This window comes from Coregonus clupeaformis, chromosome 1 (genome assembly GCF_020615455.1).
Source record: "Coregonus clupeaformis isolate EN_2021a chromosome 1, ASM2061545v1, whole genome shotgun sequence".
In the NCBI taxonomy this organism is placed as follows: Eukaryota; Metazoa; Chordata; class Actinopteri; order Salmoniformes; family Salmonidae; genus Coregonus; species Coregonus clupeaformis.
Window position 1 is genome coordinate 60,857,475 of NC_059192.1, and position 22,563 is coordinate 60,880,037.

The 22,563-nt window shown below is 42.3% G+C and overlaps 1 protein-coding gene across 1 annotated transcript in view; it reads left to right on the forward strand.

Moving 5' to 3' along the window:
- Positions 1–22,563, forward strand: part of fmn2a (formin 2a) — a 68,180-nt gene that overhangs the window by 32,763 nt on the left and 12,854 nt on the right. Inside the window, 6 exon segments of the mRNA XM_045211734.1 lie at positions 9,502–9,563; positions 15,600–15,691; positions 15,844–15,973; positions 18,393–18,533; positions 18,919–18,978; positions 19,657–19,777. Of these exon segments, the coding sequence (XP_045067669.1) occupies positions 9,502–9,563; positions 15,600–15,691; positions 15,844–15,973; positions 18,393–18,533; positions 18,919–18,978; positions 19,657–19,777 (606 nt within the window).

Genomic DNA, 22,563 nt, shown 5'->3' on the forward strand with positions numbered 1-22,563 from the left:
GTCGCTCTGGATAAGAGCGTATGCTAAATTACTAAAAATATTTAAAAAACTAGTGGCCATTACGAAGCCCTGACCTCAATCCTATAGAAAATGTGTGGGCAGAACTTAAAAAGCATGTGCGAGCAAGGAGGCCTACAAACCTGACTCAGTTACACCAGCAATGTCTGGAGGAATGGGCCAAAATTCTCCCAACTAATTTTTTTATTTAACCAGGTAAGCCAGTTGAGAACAAGTTCTCATTTACAACTGCGACCTGGCCAAGATAAAGCAAAGCAGTGCGATAAAAACAACAACACAGAGTTACATATGGGGTAAAACAAAACAAAGTCAAAAATACAACAGAAAAATATATACAGTGTGTGTAAATGTAGCAAGTTATGGAGGTAAGGCAATAAATAGGCTATAGTGCAAAATAATTACAATTAGTATTAACACTGGAATGATAGATGTGCAAGAGATGATGTGCAAATAGAGATACTGGGGTACAAATGAGCAAAATAAATAACAATATAGGGATGAGGTAGTTGGGCGGGCTAATTTCAGATGGGCTGTGTACAGGTGCAGTGAACGGTAAGGTGCTCTGACAACTGATGCTTAAAGTTAGTGAGGGAGATAAGTGTCTCCAGCTTCAGAGATTTTTGCAATTTGTTCCAGTCATTGGCAGCAGAGAACTGGAAGGAATGGCGGCCAAAGGAGGTGTTGGCTTTGGGGATGACCAGTGAGATATACCTGCTGGAGCGCAGACTACGGGTGGGTGTTGCTATGGTGACCAATGAGCTAAAATAAGGCGGGATTTGCCTAGCAGTGATTTATAGATGGCCTGGAGCCAGTGGGTTTGGCGACGAATATGTAGTGAGGACCAGCCAACAAGAGCGTACAGGTCACAGTGGTGGGTAGTATATGGGGCTTTGGTGACAAAACGGATGGCACTGTGATAGACTACATCCAATTTGCTGAGTAGAGTGTTGGAGGCTATTTTGTAAATGACATCGCCGAAGTCAAGGATCGGTAGGATAGTCAGTTTTACGAGGGCATGTTTGGCAGCATGAGTGAAGGAGGCTTTGTTGCGAAATAGGAAACCGATTCTAGATTTAACTTTGGATTGGAGATTTTTTATGTGAGTCTGGAAGGAGAGTTTACAGTCTAACCAGACACCTAGGTATTTGTAGTTGTCCACATACTCTAGGTCAGACCCGTCGAGAGTAGTGATTCTAGTCGGGTGGGCGGGTGCAAGCAGCGTTCGGTTGAAGAGCATGCATTTAGTTTTACTAGTGTTTAAGAGCAGTTGGAGGCTACTGAAGGAGTGTTGTATGGCATTGAAGCTCGTTTGGAGGTTTGTTAACACAGTGTCCAATGAAGGGCCAGATGTATACAAAATGGTGTCGTCTGCGTAGAGGTGGATCTGAGAGTCACCAGCAGCAAGAGCGACATCATTGATATACACAGAGAAAAGAGTCGGCCCAAGAATTGAACCCTGTGGCACCCCCATAGAGACTGCCATAGGTCCAGACAACAGGCCCTCCGATTTGACACATTGAACTCTATCTGAGAAGTAGTTGGTGAACCAGGCGAGGCAGTCATTTGAGAAACCAAGGCTATTTAGTCTGCCAATAAGAATGCGGTGGTTGACAGAGTCGAAAGCCTTGGCCAGGTCAATGAAAACGGCTGCACAGTACTGTCTATTATCGATCGCGGTTATAATATCGTTTAGGACCTTGAGCGTGGCTGAAGTGCACCCATGACCAGCTCGGAAACCGGATTGCATAGCGGAGAAGGTACGGTGGGATTCGAAAAGGTTGGTGATCTGTTTGTTAACTTGGCTTTCAAAAACTTTTGAAAGGCAGGGCAGGATGGATATGGGTCTGTAACAGTTTGGATCTAGAGTGTCACCCCCTTTGAAGAGGGGGATGACCGCGGCAGCTTTCCAATCTCTGGGGATCTCAGACGTTACGAAAGAGAGGTTGAACAGGCTAGTAATAGGGGATGCGACAATTTCGGCGGCTAGTTTTAGAAAGAAAGGGTCCAGATTGTCTAGCCCAGATGATTTGTAGGGGTCCAGATTTTGCAGCTCTTTCAGAACATCAGCTGTCTGGATTTGTGTGAAGGAGAAGCGGGGGGGGCATGGGCAAGTTGCAGCGGAGTGTGCAGAGCCGGTGGCCGGGGTAATGGTAGCCAGGTGGAAAGCATGGCCAGCCGTAGCAAAATGCTTGTTGAAATTCTCCATTATTGTAGATTTATCGGTGGTGATAGTGTTTCCTAGCCTCAGTGCAGTGGGCAGCTGGGAGGAAGTGCTCTTATTCTCCATGGACTTTACAGTGTCCCAAAACTTTTTGGAGTTTGTGCTACAGGATGCAAATTTCTGTTTGAAAAAGTTAGCCTTTGCTTTCCTAATTGGTTCCTAACTTCCCTGAAAAGTTGCATATCGCGGGGGCTATTTGATGCTAATGCAGTACGCCACAGGATGTTTTTGTGCTGGTCAAGGGCAGTCAAGTCTGAGGAGAACCAGGGGCTATATCTGTTCTTAGTTCTGTATTTTTTGAATGGGGCATGTTTATTTAAGATTGAGAGGAAATTACTTTTAAAGAACAACCAGGCATCCTCTACTGACGGAATGAGATCTATATCCATCCAGGATACCTGGGCCAGGTCAATTAGGAAAGCCTGCTCGCTGAAGTGTTTTTGGGAGCGTTTGACAGTGATGAGGGGTGGTCGTTTGACCGCGGACCCGTTACGGACGCAGGCAATAAGGCAGTGATCGCTGAGATCCTGGTTGAAGACAGCGGAGGTGTATTTAGAGGGTAAGTTAGTCAGGATGACATCTATGAGGGTACCCATGTTTACGGATTTAGGGTTGTACCTGGTAGGTTCGTTGATAATTTGTGTGAGATTGAGGGCATCTAGTTTAGATTGTAGGATGGCCGGGGTGTTAAGCATATCCCAATTTAGGTCACCAAGCAGTACGAACTCTGAGGATAGATGGGGGGCAATCAATTCACATATGGTGTCCAGGGCACAGCTGGGGCTGAGGGGGTCTGTAGCAAGCGGCAACAGTGAGAGATTTATTTCTGGAAAGGTGGATTTTTAGAAGTAGAAGCTCAAACTGTTTGGGCACAGACCTGGATAGTATGATAGAGCTCTGCAGGCTATCTCTACAGTAGATTGCAACTCCACCCCCCTTTGGCAGTTCTATCTAGACGGAAAATGTTATAGTTGGGGATGGAAATTTCAGAATTTTTGGTGGCCTTCCTAAGCCAGGATTCAGACACTGCTAGAACATCAGGGTTGGCGGAGTGTGCTAACGCAGTGAATAACTCAAACTTAGGAAGGAGGCTTCTGATATTTACGTGCAGAAAACCAAGGCTTTTACGGTTACAGAAGTCAACAAATGATAGCTCCTGGGGAGTAGGAGTGATACTGGGGGCTGGAACAGAGGAGGACTAGAATAAGGATACGACTAAAGGCTTTAAGAACTGGTCTTCTAGTGCGTTGGGTACATAGAATAAAGGGGGCAGTTCTCCGGGCGTTGTAGAAAAGATTCAGGGCATTATGTACAGAAAAGGATATGGAAGGATATGAGTACAGTTGAGGTAAACCTAAGCGTTGGGTAACAATGAAAGAGATAGCATCACTGGAGGCACCGATTGAGCCGGTCTCGGCGTGTATGGGGGGTGGAACAAAGGAACTATTTGAGGCAGTTTGAGAGGGACTAGGGGTTCTACAGTGAAATTGTATAATAATAACTAACCCAAACAGCAATAGGCAAGGCATATTGAGAAGGGAGAGAGGCATAAAGCAATCACAGGTGTTATTAGAGAGAGCTAAGACAACAACTGGTAATAGCGATAAAGTTTGGGCTGAGGCTAAACAGAATAAACAGGACAGGGTACCGTGTAAAGGAACAGTCCAGCAGGCATCAGCTGTGCAGCTGAGTGATCATAAGGTCCAGTGAACAGCAATATGTGAGTCCGAGAGCAGTTCGAATTGGTGCTTCAGCACAGCTAGCAGGGAGCACAGTTGTAGTTTGCGTGTGCTAGCGGGCCGGGGCTAGCAGATGGATCTTCGTGGTCGTCGCAACGGGAAGCCTGTTGAAACCACATCAGACGATTTCGTCGGCAAACCAGTCGTGTTGGATCGGCGGGGCTCAGTGTCAACACTAGGAGGTCCCGTCCGGTTGACAGAGAGGTAGATAGCCGGGAGATGGGCCTGAGGCTAGCTCAAGGCTAACTGGTGCTTGCTATGGGGCAATGGTAATTAGCCAACAACAGGTTGCAGCTAGCTAGCTGGTTGCGATGATCCGGCGCTAGGGTCCAGTGATTCCGGCAGAAAGTCCGATAAGCTCTGGGTCGATTGCACGCTGTGCAGACTGGCCGACGAATTGTCCAGGCTAGAGCTAGAGCTGGCTGGTGGATAGTGTAGGCCACGGACAATGGTGAAGACGCTAACAGTGACTAATAGCAAGTAGCCATTCAGTTGCAGCTACACTAGTTTCAGCTTAAGGCTCTTGATGAAAGTTATGAAGAAATAATAGAATCCTTTCCACGTTGGGTGAGGCGGGTTGCAGGAAAGTATATTTAGTTAAAGAATGAAAAGTAAAATTGAGAAATATATACAAAATAGACAACAAAAAAAAAAGAAACGGGATATTTACACTAGGACAATGAATAAAACCACGACCGCACTGCTACGCCATCTTTTTATTTTATTTTTTTCATATTGTGGGAAGCTTGTGGAACGCTACCTGAAACGTTTGACCCAAGTTAAACAATTTAAAGGCAATGCTACCAAATACTAATTGAGTGTACATGTATGTACACTTCTGACCCACTGGGAATGTATGAAAGAAATAAAAGCTGAAATAAATCATTCTCTCTACAATTATTCTGACATTTCACATTCTTAAAATAAAGTGGTGATCCTAACTGACCTAAGACAGGGAATTTTACTAGGATAAAATGTCAGGGATTGTGAAAAACTGAGTTTAAATGTATTTGGCTATGGTGTATGTTAACTTCCGACTTCAACTGTATAAATGGAGTATGTGATGGAGTCACAGGGGGACTGTGAAGAAGAGAAAGGTGGGTGAAAATTATAGAAGAAGACAGCTTTCTTGAGGATTGTTAATCTTCTCTCACAGCAATATTCTGTTGACAGACAGACATGGGAAAGCAGATTGAAATAAATAACTGACAGTTTTACTTTTTTCGCCAGGCTGACCACGGTATAGAAATAACTAAAGGCCTTTACATTTACATTTTAGTCATTTAGCAGACGCTCTTATCCAGAGCGACTTACAGGAGCAATTAGGGTTAAGTGCCTTGCTTAAGGGCACATCGACAGATTTTTCACCTAGTCGGCTCGGGGATTAGAACCAGCGACCTTTCGGTTACTGGCACAACGCTCTTACCCACTAAGCTACCTGCCGACCCCTTTACACAGCAGAAATCCTACATGATTTCCTGCAGATTAAGGCCAGCCATATGAAGCTTGGAAGATGATCACAGGGTTGATGCTGACTGAGTTCGTCGAACGTATCTGTTCTTCACACAAAGATGTACGCATTGGGTAAGGGGTAAGGTAGTGAACAGTAGCTGAAAATAATTTCACAGAACACTCATTCAACTGATTTATCTACAGGTATATTCCAGAGATGGTTAGTTTGTTTCTATTTCATAGGCGGTTGTGTGCAAAAGTTTCAGTTAGGCATGCATGTGGCGCAGTGGTCTAAGGCACTGCATCGCAGTGCTAGCTGTGCCACTAGAGATCCTGGTTCATATCCAGGCTCTGCTGTAGCCGGCCGCAACCGGGAGAACAATGGGGCGGCGCACAATTGGCCCAGCGTCGTCCAGGGTAGGGGAGGGAATGGCCGGCAGGGAGGTAGCTCAGTTGGTAGAGCATGGCATTTGCAACGCCAGGGTTGTGGGTTCGATTCCCACGGGGGGCCAGTATGAAAATAAAAAAGAATAATGTATGCACTAACTGTAAGTCGCTCTGGATAAGAGCGTCTGCTAAATAATGTAAATGTAATGTGTCATGCAAGTTCATTGGCCCTTCACAATCAGAAGTACTGCAGGAGAATATGAATATGTCATGTTTATTATATCCTGTACCTTTGAGATGAGCTTTGTTACCGTACTTCAACATAGGTCAGAACAGTGTGAAAAGCAGGTATACGTACATGGTCTCACTGTGCACAATTCCTGTGCATAACTCAACACCTCAGATTAAACAAGGTAGACTCACAGGGTCTGTTCGTCTTTAAAAGTGTATTTTCAAAGTATTACACTTACGGGCACCATGTCCTTGCGTCGACAAAAAGATGACATCAGGAATTCAAACACTGAAATTCAAACACAGCGCTTTGTACCTTGACAGAACCCATATTTATGTTTTAGTTTATGACTTCCAGTGTTAAAGGGGAGTGCTGAAAACTTGGAGACTCAGAGCCAATAGTACCTGTGGTGTGAGAAAGTTGTCTGTATTGCAGTGTGTGAGACAGTGACGTGCGGTAGGCACTGGCTATTATCAAAGCCAGATTTACTCACAAGTAAACCTTGATGAAGCCAAAGTGCACCATACAACGGATAGCTCCAAAACCAGAGTGACATAGGCTATTAACCGATATGACAAACAATTTTGACCTAAACAACAATGTAGCCAAGATACACAAACGATAGCCTCCGATGGCCACATATTCATATCATCCGACAAAATTATGTAGCATCCACAGTTACAACCAATAGGTGGCAATAGAAGACCAATATATGTACACATTTCATCCGAATAGTTTGCAATGCAAACTCCATAGCCTTTCACAATGGATTTACAATTCTTCCAATTCACCGCACAAACAGATACATACACACAAACACGCACACAATAATATTATTATGTGAAATATTATTACACATACATACAGTGGGGAAAAAAAGTATTTAGTCAGCCACCAATTGTGCAAGTTCTCCCACTTAAAAAGATGAGAGAGGCCTGTAATTTTCATCATAGGTACACGTCAACTATGACAGACAAAATGAGATTTTTTTTCTCCAGAAAATCACATTGTAGGATTTTTTATGAATTTATTTGCAAATTATGGTGGAAAATAAGTATTTGGTCAATAACAAAAGTTTCTCAATACTTTGTTATATACCCTTTGTTGGCAATGACACAGGTCAAACGTTTTCTGTAAGTCTTCACAAGGTTTTCACACACTGTTGCTGGTATTTTGGCCCATTCCTCCATGCAGATCTCCTCTAGAGCAGTGATGTTTTGGGGCTGTCGCTGGGCAACACAGACTTTCAACTCCCTCCAAATATTTTCTATGGGGTTGAGATCTGGAGACTGGCTAGGCCACTCCAGGACCTTGAAATGCTTCTTACGAAGCCACTCCTTCGTTGCCCGGGCGGTGTGTTTGGGATCATTGTCATGCTGAAAGACCCAGCCACGTTTCATCTTCAATGCCCTGGCTGATTGAAGGAGGTTTTCACTCAAAATCTCACGATACATGGCCCCATTCATTCTTTCCTTTACACGGATCAGTCGTCCTGGTCCCTTTGCAGAAAAATAGCCCCAAAGCATGATGTTTCCACCCCCATGCTTCACAGTAGGTATGGTGTTCTTTGGATGCAACTCAGCATTCTTTGTCCTCCAAACACGACGAGTTGAGTTTTTACCAAAAAGTTATATTTTGGTTTCATCTGACCATATGACATTCTCCCAATCCTCTTCTGGATCATCCAAATGCACTCTAGCAAACTTCAAACGGGCCTGGACATGTACTGGCTTAAGCAGGGGGACACATCTGGCACTGCAGGATTTGAGTCCCTGGCGGCGTAGTGTGTTACTGATGGTAGGCTTTGTTACTTTGGTCCCAGCTCTCTGCAGGTCATTAACTAGATTCCCCCGTGTGGTTCTGGGATTTTTGCTCACCGTTCTTGTGATCATTTTGACCCCACGGGGTGAGATCTTGCGTGGAGCCCCAGATCGAGGGAGATTATCAGTGGTCTTGTATGTCTTCCATTTCCTAATAATTGCTCCCACAGTTGATTTATTCAAACCAAGCTGCTTACCTATTGCAGATTCAGTCTTCCCAGCCTCGTGCAGGTCTACAATTTTGTTTCTGGTGTCCTTTGACAGCTCTTTGGTCTTGGCCATAGTGGAGTTTGGAGTGTGACTGTTTGAGGTTGTGGACAGGTGTCTTTTATACTGATAACAAGTTCAAACAGGTGCCATTAATACAGGTAACGAGTGGAGGACTGTACAGGTCTGTGAGAGCCAAAAATCTTGCTTGTTTGTAGGTGACCAAATACTTATTTTCCACCATAATTTGCAAATAAATTCATTAAAAATCCTACAATGTGATTTTCAGGATTTATTTTCTCTCAATTTGTCTGTCATAGTTGACGTGTACCTATGATGAAAATTACAGGCCTCTCTCATCTTTTTAAGTGGGAGAACTTGCACAATTGGTGACTGACTAAATACTTTTTTTCCCCACTGTATATAATAAATAAGGTTCTAACGAAATGTCCATATCAACAATCAAAATGACTGAAAATGCAGTTCAAAACGTCAAAAAAGTATCTCATCAAAACTAAATTCTAGCTTGATAAATCAAACGCATCAAAGGGATGTTGTCTATTCTCATGTTCATTGAATAGTAGCCTTACCTGCAAATTGCAAAGTAAAATGCATTTAGGCCTACCTATGTCATCCACAACTTTCATTGGGTCACTGATACTGTATGTGCACAGCAGAACCCCATGTCCATTATTTTTATTCTGCATAACACGAAAGTGCAAATGTGCAGAGCTTACCCCAGACTTACCCACACAACATGTTTAGGCAATATGCATGCGCAAAATATGAAATTGGCTCAACGCAACGAATGAAGCTAGGCAAAGCAGTGAGGCCTGTGCTGACCCTGTCCATCAACAGTGACTGGAGTCAGTAACACACGTGTCAATGATTTTAATGGATGGGAAGGAAGGTGCCTGTCCTGAGGTTTTGAATGCAGTTTTAGTAAATATATTTGGAGAATAAAAACCACCAGAATCATTGAGAAAAAACATTAGATAACAAAAAAGAATGACCATTCTACTGTACTGTAGATATGAGTATTTGTTTTTGTACTGTAGATTATTAATGTGTTGAAGTCACTGTCTTACCAGCAACAGGCCAGAATCTGTTTCTTATATTTGGAATGGAGAAAATCCAGGATCAATTTCTCCACTTATTTTAATATCAGTATTTAGTAGGGAAATGGGACTGTAATCAGTCCAGATATCTTGGCATGAGTTATCTTTCAGTCCAGCATGAATGATAACTCAGGGGGCTAAAGGTATGAGTGTATGGCAGATCTGCCAAGGTTGAAATACATTTAGTTGTTTTACTTGTCATGTCTGGTTAAGAGTTTTTCGTGAGATGGGACCAAAATAATTCATCCAATAGGAACTTGGTATAGATTATCATTAAACACTATATATTCTTTCCCTTCCTTTACAGCCATTCTGAACATGGACAACACTGTGGTGGACCTTGAGACCTTGCAATCCCTGTATGACAATGTAAGTTGTTTGGAATGTATTCATGATTATATACTATGCTTTTTTGTTGTAAATGTTTAATGACAAGAACTTTCACTGAGTGAAAATAGTTTTGGGCAGTGTTTAGGGCATGTGGAATATTACCACAAGTCTGGTAAGATACACCAATTCCATGTATGCACAACAATATCAACTTGATCAAACAATCATTGTTTAAATGTTTGCTCATGATTCATGATTTTAAGTTTCATACCATATACAGTGGGGTCTGAAATTATTTTTTGTAAATAAGAATATAATATGTTTCTAAACACTTTTACATTAATGTGGATGCTACCATGATTACAGGTAGTACTGAATGAATAGTGAATAATGATGAGTGAGAAGATTACAGACACACAAATATCCCCCCCAAACAAATGCTAACCTCCCCTGTTATTGTAATGGTGAGAGGTTAGCATGTCTTGGGGGTTTGATATGTGTGCGTCTGTAATTATGTCACTCATCATTATTCACGATTCATTCAGGACTATTACTGAGTACCACTCTCCATATTTTCAAGCAAAGTGGTGGCTGCATCATGTTATGGGTATACTTGTAATCATTAAAGAATGGGGAGTTTTTCAAGATAAAATATAAACCTAATGGAGCTAAGCACAGGCAAAATCCTAGAGGAAAACCTGGTTCAGTCTGCTTTCCACCAGACATTGGGAAATGAATTCACCTTTCAGCAGGACAATAACCTAAAACACAAGGCTAAATCTACACTGGAGTTGCTTACCAAGAAGACATTGAATGTTCCTGAATGGCCGAGTTACAGTTTTGACTTAAATCTGCTTGAAATTCTATGGCAAGACCTGAAAATTATTGTTTAGCTCAACAACCAATTTGACAGAGCTTGAAGAATTTTGAAAATAATAATGGTCAAATGTTGCACAATCCAGGTGTGGAAAGCTCTTAGAGACTTACCAAGAAAGACTCACAACTGTAATCGCTGCCAAAGGTGATTCTAACATGTATTGATTCAGGGGGTTGAATACTTATCTAATTAAGATATATTAGTGTTTTATTTTTCATATATTTTTTTTTAATGTTAGAATTTTTCTTCCACTTTGACATTACAGAGTATTTTGTGTAGATCGTGTAGAAAGTCAAGGGGTATGAATACTTTCTGAAGGCACTGTACTGTATGTATCTGTCTTTCGACGCCATACTCACCACTGGTGTGTATGGCCAAAGAGCTATATGTTCATGTCATCTGGCCATAGCAGCGGTTCCAATCCAAGTGCCAATTAGCAAACTCCAGACGTTTACATTTGTTGGTTGCTCTCAATAAAGGCTTTTTTTCTGGCAACCCTTCCCGTAGAGCCTATTGGCATGGTGGTGGCGTCTAATTGTAGATTTGTAGATTTGGTGACCCGAAGATGCCACCAGGTTATGTAATTCTCCAACTTTGGCCCTTCTCCTCACTGTGTGTTGGGACAATATACGCATGTGACCAGTACCAGGCAAGTTTACCACTGTTCCAGTGGTTTTAATCTTCTTAGTTGTTGCCATAATATATTTCATTTCTTTGATTTTTTTTCCCTCAATTTCCTGATTTATGAAGTTCAACAACCATTTGTCCCTTTTCGTTTGTGAGTGCTTTGCCTTTTCCCATGGTGATGGATGACATAGGTATTTGACATGCGTGTCACCTCATGAAACAGGAATCCATGGAAGGCCACAATGCAATTCCTTAAGATTGCCAACGTGAGTAAGACATTTAAGCGTGTTAACCCTCACAGGGCTGCCAGACCAGACGGCATCCCAAGCCGCATCCTCAGAGCATGTGCAGACCAGCTGGCTGGAGTGTTAATTGACATATTCAATCTCTCCCTATCCCAGTCTGTTGTCCCCACTTGCTTCAAGATGTCCACCATTGTTCCTGTACCCAAGAAAGCTAAGGTAACTGAACTAAATGACCATCACCCTGTAGCATTCACTTCTGTCATCATGAAGTGCTTTGAGAGGCTAGTTAAGGATCACATCACCTCCACCTTACCCAACACCCTAGACCCACTACAATTTGCATACTGCCCCAACAGATCCACGGATGACGCAATCGCAATTGCACTGCACACTGCCCTATCCCATCTGGACTTCGAGGGCATTATCACTTTTATACAACGGGTTACCAACATATTCAAATAACGATTGACATATTTTCATTAAAAACATTATTTTAATGAATTTATTCATACTTTTTCATCCTTCCACAAGACATAGTCCCGACACAAATCTAGGGTTGCTACCCAAGCCGGCTGGTCGTTCGTTCTATCGGTTCGGTTGCCAGAGACGCGACTCAGTCGTTCAGTCTTTTTGTTCTGCATCTATGGACGCGACCCAGTTGTTCTAAATGTTCCATTCCCACACTGGCTGGCAATGTTCTTATCTCTTGCTTTCTAGCTAGCCAACTACGGCTAACTTACAGTCATGTCAAACAGTGCAGCCAGAATAACAACAAAGTAGCTGCATTTGCATTTGTTTAAGCTGTTTTCTAGTGACATTTATTTGAATACATCCATAACAATGAGCTAATGATGCACGATTTCACCAGGCATAGAAAATGTGCTCTCTTGTCAGGACACTGTTGTTCGAGAGCTAGCCAACAACACCGCTAACACAATCACTTTCAAACTGAAGCTGGAAAGACTGCACTCTAGCTGCACTTCATTTCATTTGACCTGTTTTCTATTGATAGTTCTTTGTATTTATCCATAGAAATGATGATGATTCATGATTTCGAATGGCTGAGAAAAGCTGCGTACCTGTCAGTCTCATCCTGACTCCCTACACGTTCATTACTATGGGACAGCTGGAGATCGAATTTGAATATTGAAACAATGTTGCAAATGTCGTAGAGACAGACAGCAAGGTTTATACAAATCTCCGCTGTTCAAAACGGAATGTTAGTCTAAAGGAAATGTGAGATAATGTCTAGATGCTTTTTATAGTGAAGAACAAGTTTATAAATTGCCTGGCTGGGCTGATGAGACAGCGGGTTGTGCAGTCAGATGGAACACACCTTTTCTATTCGTATTGTCTATACACTTGTCTATATACTGTCTATACACACCATTGTATACATATATATATATTTTTTATTATTTGTATTCTGGACACTGACATTGCTCGATCTGATATTTCTTCATTTCTTTCTTTGTATTTTTGGGAGTTGTGTGTATTGTTTTGTATTGTTCGGTATTACTGCACTGTTGGAGCTAGAAACATAAGCATTTCACTGCACCTGCGATAACATCTGCAAAATATTTGTACACGACCAGTCAAATTTTATTTAATGTAATTTGATTAATTAAAAAAAGTAGAATGCTAATGCGGATTTTATTTTGTTTGTTTTTATTTATAAGAATCTTTAAGGGTGCCAATCACTTTGACACATATCTTTAAAAATGTATATAAATTACTTATTATATCTCTTTCTCTGAGCAATTGAATTAGTATAATAGAATATAATTTTCAAAAAAAATTGGGAGCATACAATATAGCTCAGTATTTTTATTATTTATTTTATACAGTTTTTTTCTGCTCATCTTTATCAAGGGTGCCTGGACCTGACTGTAGTTACAGAAAGCTATTATTTGATTATATAATGAAATAATGAAATATATAATAGTCAAGCCACAGTATTAGCAACTAGTTAAAAATTAATTCATTTTCTTTTATTTGGACTACAAAAACAAAAGAAAAAATCCCATCAATTAAGTGCTCCTTCCTTGGAACATGTGGGAAGGTGGCCTTTTCATAAACAGTCTTTTAATATTTAGTTATTAACAGTTTCATGATTTTGTTGTGGATTTCAGTTCCACAGCGTCTGCTCTGAACATTACTCTGTATCTGGAGTTCATGTTCCATCTGGTCCACTTGAAAGGCAAACTAAAGGAAATGTGCATTAAATACCAAAACAAACATGGAAACCACAAGCCCTACTGGTATGCGTGGTGTTTGGCCACAGAGTCAACCCCAGTGAACAGTATGTCTGCTGGAAGGGGATATACTTTTTCTCTAGTAAACATCTATTCTTGTTTAAAGACATGCATCATCATACAAGGTGAGTAGAGACATATCATCTATATCGGATTTTAATGTACCCCTCTCCACTGTATAATGGGCACTTTTATTAAAGTACAATGGGATGTCATAAAGTTTGTTATTATTTAATTGCTTTAGAATAAGACTCCCTAGTACACCCTGCTGGTTGTGAAGGTTCCAATAGTTACAGCCAAGCATTGTCATCATTAGCCCTGCATGACGTTAAACCTGTCTCTTTCAGCAGAACATTCAGAGCCCCATGCATTGTTATGTCAATAAAGAGAGGAGCATGAAAAGGGACATGTTTTTTCAATTTCAACCGTGATACAGTTTTAAGATGCTATGACATTCCTGAGAAGCTTTTGGCTGGACAACACAAGAGGCCCGTCCTTTGACTGCTAGAGCCACATTAATAATATTGATCATGTTAAAATGACTGTGACTTGAGACATGGTGTATTTCTTACGAAATGTGTCATAACGGAGGATCAAATGAGTATTTTTGCTGCTTAACCCACCCTCATCTCTCGCACCCCGCTCCCCACACCCTTCTCTCCCTTGCCTGAGGCTGTGTTATTGAGTTGTGTAGCCAAATTGTTTCTCTTTTGTATTGCGAGACTCCATCCTGTCTCCCGGTCTCTAACCCCTAACCACAGTTGGCAGTGTAGCCACCCTGACTTAGGAATGAAGGGTTCTAATGGTTACACCCTCACAGTTCTAGAACACACACACAAACACAGAGCCATTGAGAAGTTCACTCCTCACTTCACAGTAAGAAATGGAGTCACCCTGTCTGTGGGCTTTTAAAATAAAACCACTACTGCTCTCACAACACAAACCCACAGGCAGGAAGGGATCACTGTGAGGTACCCCTCCCCGCAAATATCAGGAGTCGGAACCTCATGACACAACTCTTAGAAGTTCAGGGAACCCTTCCCAACACCACATTACTTTGCACATGATAAACAAACCACAACACTTACACTCATGAAATATACTCATAGGCTGTGACTGCAGAGGTTGAGGGACATTATAACAACACTGTCACTTTGTATGGATAAACACAGAATTGTGACAGTGACATAGGTCAGTGGTACAATAATAGCACCTCAGGCTGCGTTTTCATTAAACTCAGTCATCAGAAAACAACATTGACTTGAAGTTTAGTGCCATACATGGGAAGTTTCGTAAATACTGAGTTGACCAGAAATGTGGGGGTTGCAGTGACATTTGGTCCAAGTCATTTTCCAAAAGTGCACCTTTCTCTGTATTCGAAATGCCACATACAACTTTCTTTCATACTGTCACAGCCAAAAAGAAAGGCACCAACTCATAGATCTCACCATCATATCTTCTTGTCCCCAAATTACTCCTCACGTTGGTATACCCACATGTTGAAAAAGGATATGTTTTGTGTTAAATGTATTGAAACATGTCGTAAACCAGAACCAGAGCTTGCCCTCGCGGACCCAAGGCTGAGTGTGTTGAATACTAATTTGCTGTGTTTGATGCCCATATTTGATGTGCTGCTGCTGAGTTATGCCTGGGCCAGGCCCCGGAGTCAACGTCGGCTCCCCTAGCCTGAGAGACATACAGAGTTTACATTTCTCTTTGTCGGACGCTTTATGGTTTTGCCAGCCTGAGTCAGGCCTGTCAACCTCTATTGTCTTTGTCTTTGTGAAATGAGAGGGCATCTCTGGCCTGGTTACATTTTTTCGACCCACTTGTATAAAACTGTGGTTTTGTGTCTGGGAAAGTGGAAAATATGTTGGAAATCGAAACAATACTATAGTGTTTCACCTTATAGTGTTTATAAAGTATCTACAATGGCTGTATTTGCCAACATTCAGTTCCCCTGAAAGTGAAAGAACAGGGTTTGTGTGCATGTACGGTATATCTCAAGTACAAGGTATATTTTGTGTGCCACTTACTGTTTACCCAATATCACACTCCTTACTTATTTCAGGGAGCCCAGCAAGATGAGATGGAGAAGATTGAGAAGCACATCAAGTCATCCAAAGGCAAGGATGACGCAAAGCCATTGGACAAGCCTGAACAGTAAGAGCAAATGTATCCTCTGTGCCAAGTCTGTCCTGTTTCTGTTTCTCTCTCAATTGTTGGTGATAGGAAAGGTCAGGAAAATGGCAATTTCAAAATAGGCCCTGTTTAAGTATTTTAACACTTTCGTTTTGTTCTTGTTCTTTCCTAAGGTTTCTCTTCCAGTTGTCCCAAATCCCCAATTTCTCAGGAAGGGTGTTTTGCATCCTCTTTCAATCAACCTTTGTTGAATGTATCTCCTCCATCCTCCGGAAAGTAGAAATCCTTCAGAGAATGTGTACGGTAAGTCTCCTCTCATCTACAGCTTTCTGAGAACAGCACGTAGTGGACAATGTAATGTACAGCCATGCATCCAGAGTGTTGAGTACATAAGGAATGAGAGCCATTATCTCTGCACAGGGCAAATATACAGTATGCCTCATTTATACCAGAGGCACTGAACTGAACTCTCTCTCTCTTCTTCTTCTGTTTGTCTGTTTACCCCTCTGTCTCTTTCCTCTTTCCTCTTTTATTCTCTTTGCTCCCTCTTCTCTATCCCTCTCTTACCGTATTTTCCGCACTATAAGGCGCACTTAAAAGCCTTTAATTTTCTCAAAAAACGACAGTGCGCCTTATAATCCGGAGCGCCTTATATATGGATCAATTGGTTAATTGGTTGATCCATACTGGTTGTACACGGCGCTCAAGGTGCTCTGTCAAAATGTTTCAGTATGAAAAACCAATAAAAACAATTTAATAATAATGAAATGTTTCAGTACGACTGGTAAACTACAAAGCCGCACCACTTGCAGCATTACGGTAGCCAGTACACACCGGTATTGTGCTTACTCACAGTCCCACACCACTTGTGTGTGTATAAAGACCCCAAAATGGCACCTTTCAAGAGACACGCTTACGACGCAGAGTTCAAGCTCAAGGCTGTCGGTCATGCAGTAGAATATGGGAATAGAGCAGCAGCGAGAGTATTCAACATTAATGAATCAATGGTACGGAAGTGGAGGAAGCAAGAAGATGACCTGCGCCAAGTAAAGAAGACTAAACAGAGTTTCCGCGGGAACAAAGCGAGATGGCCACAGTTAGAGGACAAACTCGAACAGTGGGTTGTTGAACAGAGAGCAGCAAGTAGAAGCGTCTCTACAGTCACTATTCGAATGAAGGCAACAGCGCTAGCACGGGACATGACAATCGATGAATTTCGAGGCGGTCCTTCTTGGTGCTTTCGTTTTATGAAAAGACGTAATCTCTCCATCCGCACACAAACTACCGTCTCGCAGCAACTGCCAAAAGATTACCAAGAAAAGCTGGTCACTTTCCGCGCATACTGCAAAAAGAAGATCACTGAAAAGAAGATCCGGCCAGAGCACATCACCAACATGGACGAGGTTCCACTCACCTTTGATATTCCCGTGAACCGCACTGTGGAGAAAACGGGGACCAGTACGGTGTCTGTACGTACCACAGGGAATGAGAAGTCATCCTTCACTGTAGTTCTCGCCTGCCAGGCTAATGGCCAGAAACTTCCACCCATGATTATTTTCAAGAGGAAGACCTTGCCAAAGAGAACTTTCCAGCCGGCGTCGTCATCAAAGCTAGCCCGAAGGGATGGATGGATGAGGGAAAAAATGAGTGAGTGGCTGAGAGAAATTTACGTCAAGAGACCGGGTGGCTTTTTCCACACAGCTCCGTCCCTATTGATCTACGACTCAATGCGCGCCCATATCACCGATGCTGTCAAAAAATAAGTGAAGCAAACTAATTCGGAGCTTGCCGTCATTCCGGGTGGATTAACTAAAGAACTCCAGCCGCTAGATATTGGTGTCAACAGGGCGTTCAAAGCTAGACTGCGAGCTGCGTGGGAGCAGTGGATGACAGAAGGCGAACACACGTTCACCAAGACGGGGAGACAGCGCCGGGCGACTTACGCCACTATCTGCCAATGGATCGTGGATGCCTGGGCTGATATATCGGTCTCAACTGTGGTCAAAGCTTTCACGAAGGCAGGAATAATCTCTGAACTGCCAGGCAACAGCAGCGACACTGACTCTGATAATGACGAGAGGGAGCCGGGCAGGTTGGATGCCGTAGTCGCCCAACTGTTCAATTCGGACACTGAAGAAGAAGAATTCGAGGGGTTCGTGGATGGGGAATGAACTGAAAAAGTGAGCTTTACGTGTTATATGTAACTGAACAATGTTGAGTTATGCACTAACGTTTGATTTAGTGGTATCAGACTGTTTCTTTTACTACGTGTTTACTGAATCAGGGAAAGGTTCCCCTCCACGTTTGGGAGAAGAGTGAGCAAGGCTGGGAGATATTGTTAATATGCACATTAACGTTTGAACAACATTACCATGGGAGTGAACGGAGTTGTCAGAACGCTTAATAAAGTTTGACTTTATCTGACTGTTTTGTTGACATTCCTTTTAGCACAGCTCCATCTAGTGGATGCATAACGCAACCCCAGTCAATTCGTTTGACTACAGTATCTTCTATTCTATGCGCCTTATAATCCGGTGCGCCCTATATATGAAAACAGTTCTAAAATAGGCCATTCATTGAAGGTGCGCCTTATAATCCGGTGCGCCTTATAGTGCGGAAAATACGGTATATATTCTGTCCCTCATTTATCTGTATCTTTCTCCTTTCCTTTCTTCTTCTCTTCCCTCTCTCCCTCCACTTCTTTCCCCATGCTGTGTATCAGACTCTGCAGAGTGGTCAGTTTGTGATGCAAACCTACGTCTTAGCTTTTGGGAACTTCATGAACGGAGGGAACCGATCGCGTGGGCAGGCTGACAGCTTCACTCTGGACATCCTGCCCAAACTCAAGGACGTCAAGAGCAGTGTGAGTGTGTGTTGAGCTCTGACCATAACTGCCCTATTATGGTGCTTAAGCAATTATTTGTCCCCAAATGAGTGACTGACTGATTGTTTGTTAGATTTTTGTGTACCACCTGTGCTGTCATGTAAGAACATAGTGCAGTGTTTTCAATATTGGAATCCTAGAGAGGTGTCCATAAAGAATATAAGACAAGTTACTAGCTCTAAGTAATGACAGTCTCCCCAGCAGAGATTTCACTTGTGTTTGATCCATTGCTTTGAGGTGCTGAACTTCTAAATCCTCTTTAGATGTGTTCTCCATACCAATCGAAACATTCTGCTCTAAAATGATTAGATTAATGACAAAAATGATGTATTTATTTTTATCTTTTTCCCCCTCTCTCTTTCAGGATAACTCTCAGAGTCTTTTGTCATACATCGTTGCTTACTATCTAAAGAACTTTGATAAGGTATGTTTTGGTTCCTGTTTATTTGAATCCCTTTCTGATTTACTTAGATATCTATCCAGCCACCTTTTCATCTTCTCTCTCGCCCGAGGATAGCATGGCTTTTCTTATCAAATTATTTATTTTCCTTTCCCTCATTTACAAAAGAAGCTAATGTCTCCCTCTCAGTTCGCCTGGATCTGTACAACGTTAGCTTCCACAGGATCCAAAGGAAGCCTATTGTAAATAATTAGGTTAGCCAGATGAGATGAATTCAGCCAAATGTATGTTGCCAAAATCAACATACACAACATGGTTCTGGGCTCCTAATGGCTCCCTAGTAATACTGATGGACATGACGAACGTATACTTTGATTACAATGGCTCCACTCTAGCTGATGGCCATTACCACCATGCAACCTTATCTTATTGGGAATGTTTGGACTACTGATAAGAATGGCAGAGACATCCATCCCAATCTTACCTGAGATGTATGCTGGAGAGGGCTGCTCTGGTCTTTGATGATGATTGCCTTTGACTGTGTGTGTGTGTGTGTGTGTGTGTGTGCGTGTGTGTGTGTGTGTGTGTGTGTGTGTGTGTGTGTGTGTGTGTGTGTGTGTGTGTGTGTGTGTGTGTGTGTGTGTGTGTGTGTGTGTGTGTGTGTGTGTGTGTGTGTGTGTGTGTGTGTGTGTGTGTGCTCAGGACGCCGTTAGAGAGACCTGTGTCTACCCTCTCCCTGAACCCCAGGACCTCTTCCAGGCCTCTCAGATTAAGTTTGAGGACTTTCAGAGAGACCTACGCAAGCTAAGAAAAGACCTTAACGGTGAGACTGGCTCCCACAAATGTATTTTGGTCCATTTGTAGCTCCATTTATAAACCTTGGACTATATATTTTTCACACTAGGTAGTAAACCTGAATCAACGTTGATTATGACAGGTGTTACATAATGTTTGTGATACCATTGTGTAGGATTTATGAGTGTCATGTGAAATGGATTCCTGTATCTTTATAATAGAAAATTCTTCAAAGTTTGCCCACGAAACAGGGTCAATAGATAGCATCTGATTGTCGTACAAAGCCCCAAACTAGAACCAGATGGAGAGTCAGGAGCAGACTCCTCTAGAATCCGCTAGGCACCCTTTTACTGTCCTCACAACACAGAGCTCCAAAAAAATCCAGGTTCAGGGGGCTTTTCCTACCTGTGCTCCAGCTCATGTCCCTCAGAGTGAGTCAAAGGCCTGGAGAGGCCGCCTTATTTATGCAGCACCCGCACATTACAAACCATAAGATCTGAAGATCCCATATTAAAAACCATCAGTGTACTGTATGGGTAGCAATAATGTTTGACTGCCATCTAGTTGAACAAGAACAGAATATTGCAAACCAAATACTAGGTCACGAGTCCAGGTAGCACTTATAAACATGTTAGAGGTTTACAGGGAATTACCTCGATCAGACTAGGGTTAAGCTGAAAGTCTTACGTTTTTTCCCAGGTTAACATGAGTCAAATAGTAGGAATTAGGGAACAACAAAAATCCCTGATGAAGTGTGGAAATCAGATTAAACATTTAAAGCCAAGCTCATGGTTAAACAAAATCCCTGTGCAACCGATTGAAAGACTGAATGGGGAAATACTTACATTAATTACTCAGTCTTAACTCATTTAACACTTTCAACATGTTATAGGGGTCAGGTGGGGAAATATTAATACTAACAGAGTACAACTTTTTTGTATGTGTCGATCAAGAATAATCACCCAAATCTCCTGTTCTCTATCATGTACAGCGCCTTCGGAAAGTATTCAGAACCCTTTACTTTTTCCACATTTTGTTACGTTACAGCCTTACTCTAAAATGGATAAAATAAAATAAAATCATCAGCAATCTACACACAATACCCTATAATGACAAAGCAAAAACTGGTTTTTAGAAATGTCTGCAAATGTATTAAAAATAAAACATACCTTATTTACATAAGTATTCGAAATTGAGCTCAGGTGCATCCTGTTTCCATTAATCATCCTTGAGATGTTTCTACAACTTGATTGGAGTCCACCTGTGGAAAATTCAATTGATTAGACAGGCACACACCTGTCTATATAAGATCCCACATTTGACAGTGCATGTCAAAGCAAAAACCAAGCCATGAGGTTGAAGGAATTGTCCATAGAGCTCAGAGACAGGATTGTGTCGAGGCACAGATCTGGGGAAGGGTACCAAAAAATGTCTGCAGCATTGAAGTTCCCCAAGAACACAGTGGCCTCCATCATTCTTAAATGGAAGAAGTTTGGAACCACCAAGACTCTTCCTAGAGCTGGCCCCCCGGCCAAACTGAGCAGTCGGGGGAGAAGGGCCTTGGTCAGGGAGGTTACCAAGAACCTGATGGTCACTCTGGCAGAGCTCAAGAGTTCCTCTGTGGAGATGGGAGAACCTTCCAGAAGGACAACCATCTCTGCAGCACGCCACCAATCAGGCCTTTATGGTAGAGTGGAAGCCACTCCTCATTAAAAGGCACATGACAGCCCGCTTGGAGTTTGGCAAAAGGCCCCTAAAGTCTCTCAGACCATGAGAAACAAGATTCTCTGGTCTGATGAAACCAAGATTGAACTCTTTGGCCTGAATGCCAAGCGTCACGTCTGGAGGAAACCTGGCACCATCCCTACTGTGAAGCATGGTGGTGGCAGCATCATGCTGTGGGGATGTTTTTCAGCAGCAGGGACTGGGAGACTAGTCAGGATCGAGGCAAAGATGAACAGAGCAAAGTACAGAGAGATCCTTGATGAAAATCTGCTCCAGAGCGCTCAGGACCTCAGACAGGACAACGACCCTAAGCACACAGCCAAGACAATGCAGGAGTGGCTTTGGGACAAGTCTCTGAATGTCCTTGAGTGGCCCAGCCAGAGCCCGGACTTGAACCAGATCGAACATCTCTGAAGAGACCTGAAAATAGCTGTTCAGCAACGCTCCCCATCCAACCTGACAGAGCTTGAGAGGATCTGCAGAGAAGAAACTCCCCAAATACAGGGGTGCCAAGCTTGTACCAAAGAAGACTCAAGGCTGTAATCGCTGCCAAAGGTGGTTCAACAAAGTACTGAGTAAAGGGTCTGAATACTTAGGTAATTGTGATATTTCAGTTTCTAAAAACCTGTTTTTTTTCCCTTTGTCATTATGGGTTATTGTGTGTAGATTGATGAGGGGAAAAAACTATTTAATACATTATAGAATAAGGCTGTAACCTACCAACATGTGGAAAACGTCTTGGGATCAAAATACTTTCCGAAGGCACTCTATCTTACTGTTAAACCAATCAAGGCTTGTATTATTTTGCCAATTATTGTTTTTTACTGAGCTGCAATCAATCTTGTGAAGCTTCTTATTATTTGGAGTGCGTGAAGATCGAGTTGACCAGGTCCATTGGGATACTGACTTGCTTACTCATTCCCAATAGCAGAGGCTGGTTGACATTTATTGTCATGAATCTTGTCCTGGAGGCAGAACTGAGCAATTTCTCCTTAGATAGGCAAGCTGCAAAGTCAAAATGGGCAGTATTGTAAAAACTAATGAAAACAAAAAATAGCTTTTTGGTCTTAATTTAAAGGTTAGGCATTA